At 52.3% G+C, this 4,240-nt stretch overlaps 1 protein-coding gene across 1 annotated transcript; it reads right to left on the bottom strand.

Moving 5' to 3' along the window:
* Positions 1 to 202: 202 nt before the first annotated feature.
* On the bottom strand, positions 203 to 2,894 carry LOC117441253 (globoside alpha-1,3-N-acetylgalactosaminyltransferase 1-like). Its single transcript, XM_034077456.2, has 3 exons — positions 2,656 to 2,894; positions 2,117 to 2,336; positions 203 to 1,439 (listed from the first exon to the last, which is right to left on the bottom strand). Exons 1-3 carry the CDS (start codon positions 2,789 to 2,791, stop codon positions 1,298 to 1,300), a joined length of 498 nt encoding a protein of 165 aa, XP_033933347.1. The 5' UTR covers positions 2,792 to 2,894; the 3' UTR covers positions 203 to 1,297.
* Between the last annotated feature and the right edge of the window lie 1,346 nt (positions 2,895 to 4,240).

Here is a 4,240-nt window from a genome sequence, read left to right on the forward strand (position 1 = left end):
TTCTCAAGGGACCAATCTGATAGGGTTAGGGATCTCGTTCTCAAGGGACCAATCTGATAGGGTTAGGGATCTCGTTCTCAAGGGACCAATCTGATAGGGTTAGGGATCTCGTTCTCAAGGGACCAATCTGATAGGGTTAGGGATCTCGTTCTCAAGGGACCAATCTGATAGGGTTAGGGATCTCGTTCTCAAGGGACCAATCTGATAGGGTTAGGGATCTCGTTCTCAAGGGACCAATCTGATAGGGTTAGGGATCTCGTTCTCAAGGGACCAATCTGATAGGGTTAGGGATCTCGTTCTTAAGGGACCAATCTGATAGGGTTAGGGATCTCGTTCTCAAGGGACCAATCTGATAGGGTTAGGGATCTCGTTCTTAAGGGACCAATCTGATAGGGTTAGGGATCTCGTTCTCAAGGGACCAATCTGATAGGGTTAGGGATCTCGTTCTCACGGGACCAATCTGATAGGGTTAGGGATCTCGTTCTTAAGGGACCAATCTGATAGGGTTAGGGATCTCGTTCTCAAGGGACCAATCTGATAGGGTTAGGGATCTCGTTCTCAAGGGACCAATCTGATAGGGTTAGGGATCTCGTTCTCACGGGAGAAGTTAGAAAATAAATAACACAGAGAGTTACAATTCAAAAACAGGATGAGCATCTCATTCATCTCACAGTTGATAGCGCTGTGTGTGTGTGTATGTGTGTATGTATGTGAGTGTGTGTGTGTGTGTGTGTGTGTGTGTGTGTGTGTGTGTGTGTGTGTATGTGTGTGTGGGGGTAGTGTATGTGTGTGTGTGTGTGTGTGTGTGTGTGTATGTGTGTATTTGTGTGTGTGTGTGTGTGTGTGTGTGTGTGTGTGTGTGTGTGTGTGTGTGTGTGTGTGTGTATGTGTGTGTGTGTGTGTGTGTGTGTGTGTGTGTGTGTGTGTATGTGGGGGTAGTGTATGTGTGTTTGTGTGTGTGTGTGTGTGTGTGTATGTGTGTATGTGAGTGTGTGTGTGTGTGTATGTGTGTATGTGTGTGTGGTGTGTGTGTGTGTGTGTGTGTGTATGTGTGTGTGTGTGTATGTGTGTTTGTGTGTGTGTGTGTGTGTATGTGTGTATGTGTGTGTGTGTGTGTGTGTGTGTGTGTGTGTGTGTGTGTGTGTGTGTGTGTGTGTGTGTGTGTGTGTGTGTGTGTGTGTATGTATGTGTGTGTGTGTGTGTGTGTGTGTGTGTGTGTGTGTGTGTGTGTGTGTGTGTATGTGTGTATGTGTGTATGTGTGTATGTGTGTATGTGTGTATGTGAATGCGTGTGTGTCTAGGTGTTGGGTCGGATCTCTGCGTAGTTCTTCGTGACTCCGGAGAACCGAACCAGGCGAATCTCCGGCTCTCTGGACTTGAAGTCCTGCCACAGGTACTCCGGGGACAGAACCTTAGTGGGCTTATGGATCCACATGTACCTGAACACAACACAGGAAGTACCATCACAACAGGAAGTGTAGTCAAAACAAGAAGTACTTTGAGAACCGTGGGTGTTTCTCAATCTCGAGTAAAGCTGCTGCAGAGCCACTATTTCAAGCATGCTACGTCATCGAGTGCCGTCGAAGGACTGTTCCAATCTCCAGCATGCTTGGAATTCCACCGAGGCCGGCGTACTTCATTTGGAGAAATGTCGAGGCTGCACATGTGCACTCCGCGGTCTTAAAATCCCCACAATGCTTTGCGCACGGACCAATTTACCCAAATCTGTGGTGGAAAATGTAAGGCGGGGCCTCTCATATGAAGCACACCTGCACACTTGCTCGCCTGTTCCACTCTTTGCTTTCCGAGGCTAGGAAGGATTCTTGCCTCGCTTCTGAAGCAAGACGCTCGGCAGACATGTGCTACCAAAGCAAGCGTACTCGCGATTGAGAAACACCCCAAAAGTACCTTCAGAACAGGAAGTAGAGTCAAATCAGGAAGTACTTTGAGAACAGGAAGTACAGTCAAATCAGGAACAAGATCAGTCCTTGTCCTGATGGATCCATCTGGTTATCTTTTGGTTCAGTATTTAGTTTAAGAGAGGTTCAGTGTTAAGGGGTTTCTGCAGTACCTGTTCAGTTCAGAGAGGTTCAGCTTTAAAGGGTTTCTGCAGTACCTGTTCAGGTGACTCTCCTCCTGCCAGGCGGCCTCGATGCCCCCTCGAGCGTCAGCCTCAAAGTTCCGGCGGCACGTCTTGGCCATCAGGTGCACCTCCTGCAGCCGGCCCCCGAACGCCCCCCCGCAGTAGTAGAAGTCCCCGTCCTCAGGGGCCAGGTACGCTCTGGACTCGGGGCGGCGCTCGTAGGGAAACCCGGTCCTCGGGTCCCGGTAGTACCCTGCACAGACGGTGCGGAGGAAACTCTTCAGAGGAACTGATAAATGATTCAAGGATAAAGTTTGTCTTTTGTTCTATTTAATAAAGTAAAGTCTGAAAGTCAATATAAAGTGAAATGGATCTGAAATGCAGGAGCAGAGCAGCTTCCCCCTCAGAGGAGAGAGAAGAGCCAACTGGTCCCATTACCTAAACATCCCCATCATTAAAACATGAAACCTCCTTTAACCATCTTCCCCTTTGACTCCCTGTACCTCCTGAAAGGCAAACCCTCTGGAGAACCAATGAGAGGCAGGACCAGGTAGGACCAGGTAGACCCTCACCTGGGTGGATCACCCCCACCAGCTCCCCCAGAGACTCTGTCCCCCAGCGGCCGTGGAACTGGGAGTCCACGTCCAGACAGAAGATGTAGTCCATGTGGTTCCCGAGCTCCTCGATCAGGGTCTGGATAAGCTCCATGCGGCGGGCCGAGATCTCCTGCCAGCGCCGGGAGCTGGGCACTGAACGCACCGTCACCTGAGAACCAGGACCAGAACTCAGAAACAATCTCTGTCCTCACACCAGTTTACCTCAGGGTCCAGACCATAACCAGCTAGCATCCCTGCTGGTCTGGGTCTGGGTCTCTGAAGCTAGCTGCAGGTCTCTGGTCTGGGTCTCTGAAGCTAGCTGCAGGTCTCTGGGTCTGGGTCTCTGAAGCTAGCTGCAGGTCTCTGGTCTGGGTCTCTGAAGCTAGCTGCAGGTCTCTGGGTCTGGGTCTCTGAAGCTAGCTGCAGGTCTCTGGTCTCTGAAGCTAGCTGCAGGTCTCTGGTCTGGGTCTCTGAAGCTAGCTGCAGGTCTCTGGTCTGGGTCTCTGAAGCTAGCTGCAGGTCTCTGGTCTGGGTCTCTGAAGCTAGCTCCAGGTCTCTGGGTCTCTGAAGCTAGCTGCAGGTCTCTGGTCTGGGTCTCTGAAGCTAGCTGCAGGTCTCTGGTCTGGGTCTCTGAAGTTAGCTGCTGGTCTCTGGTCTGGGTCTCTGAAGCTAGCTGCAGGTCTCTGGGTCTGGGTCTCTGAAGCTAGCTGCAGGTCTCTGGTCTGGGTCTCTGAAGTTAGCTGCTGGTCTCTGGTCTGGGTCTCTGAAGCTAGCTGCAGGTCTCTGGGTCTGGGTCTCTGAAGCTAGCTGCAGGTCTGGGTCTGGGTCTCTGAAGCTAGCTGCAGGTCTCTGGTCTGGGTCTCTGAAGCTAGCTGCAGGTCTCTGGTCTGGGTCTCTGAAGCTAGCTGCAGGTCTCTGGTCTGGGTCTCTGAAGCTAGCTGCAGGTCTCTGGGTCTGGGTCTCTGAAGCTAGCTGCAGGTCTGGGTCTGGGTCTCTGAAGCTAGCTGCAGGTCTCTGGTCTGGGTCTCTGAAGCTAGCTGCAGGTCTCTGGTCTGGGTCTCTGAAGCTAGCTGCAGGTCTCTGGTCTGGGTCTCTGAAGCTAGCTGCAGGTCTCTGGTCTGGGTCTCTGAAGCTAGCTGCAGGTCTCTGGTCTGGGTCTCTGAAGCTAGCTGCAGGTCTCTGGTCTGGGTCTCTGAAGCTAGCTGCAGGTCTCTGGTCTGGGTCTGGGTCTCTGAAGCTAGCTGCAGGTCTCTGGTCTGGGTCTCTGAAGCTAGCTGCAGGTCTCTGGTCTGGGTCTCTGAAGCTAGCTGCAGGTCTCTGGTCTGGGTCTCTGAAGCTAGCTGCAGGTCTCTGGGTCTGGGTCTCTGAAGTTAGCTGCTGGTCTCTGGTCTGGGTCTCTGAAGCTAGCTGCAGGTCTCTGGTCTGGGTCTCTGAAGCTAGCTGCAGGTCTCTGGTCTGGGTCTCTGAAGCTAGCTGCAGGTCTCTGGTCTGGGTCTCTGAAGCTAGCTGCAGGTCTCTGGTCTGGGTCTCTGAAGCTAGCTGCAGGTCTCTGGTCTGGGTC

The sequence above is a fragment of the Pseudochaenichthys georgianus genome, unplaced genomic scaffold (genome assembly GCF_902827115.2).
Source record: "Pseudochaenichthys georgianus unplaced genomic scaffold, fPseGeo1.2 scaffold_1605_arrow_ctg1, whole genome shotgun sequence".
NCBI classification, from domain to species: domain Eukaryota; kingdom Metazoa; phylum Chordata; class Actinopteri; order Perciformes; family Channichthyidae; genus Pseudochaenichthys; species Pseudochaenichthys georgianus.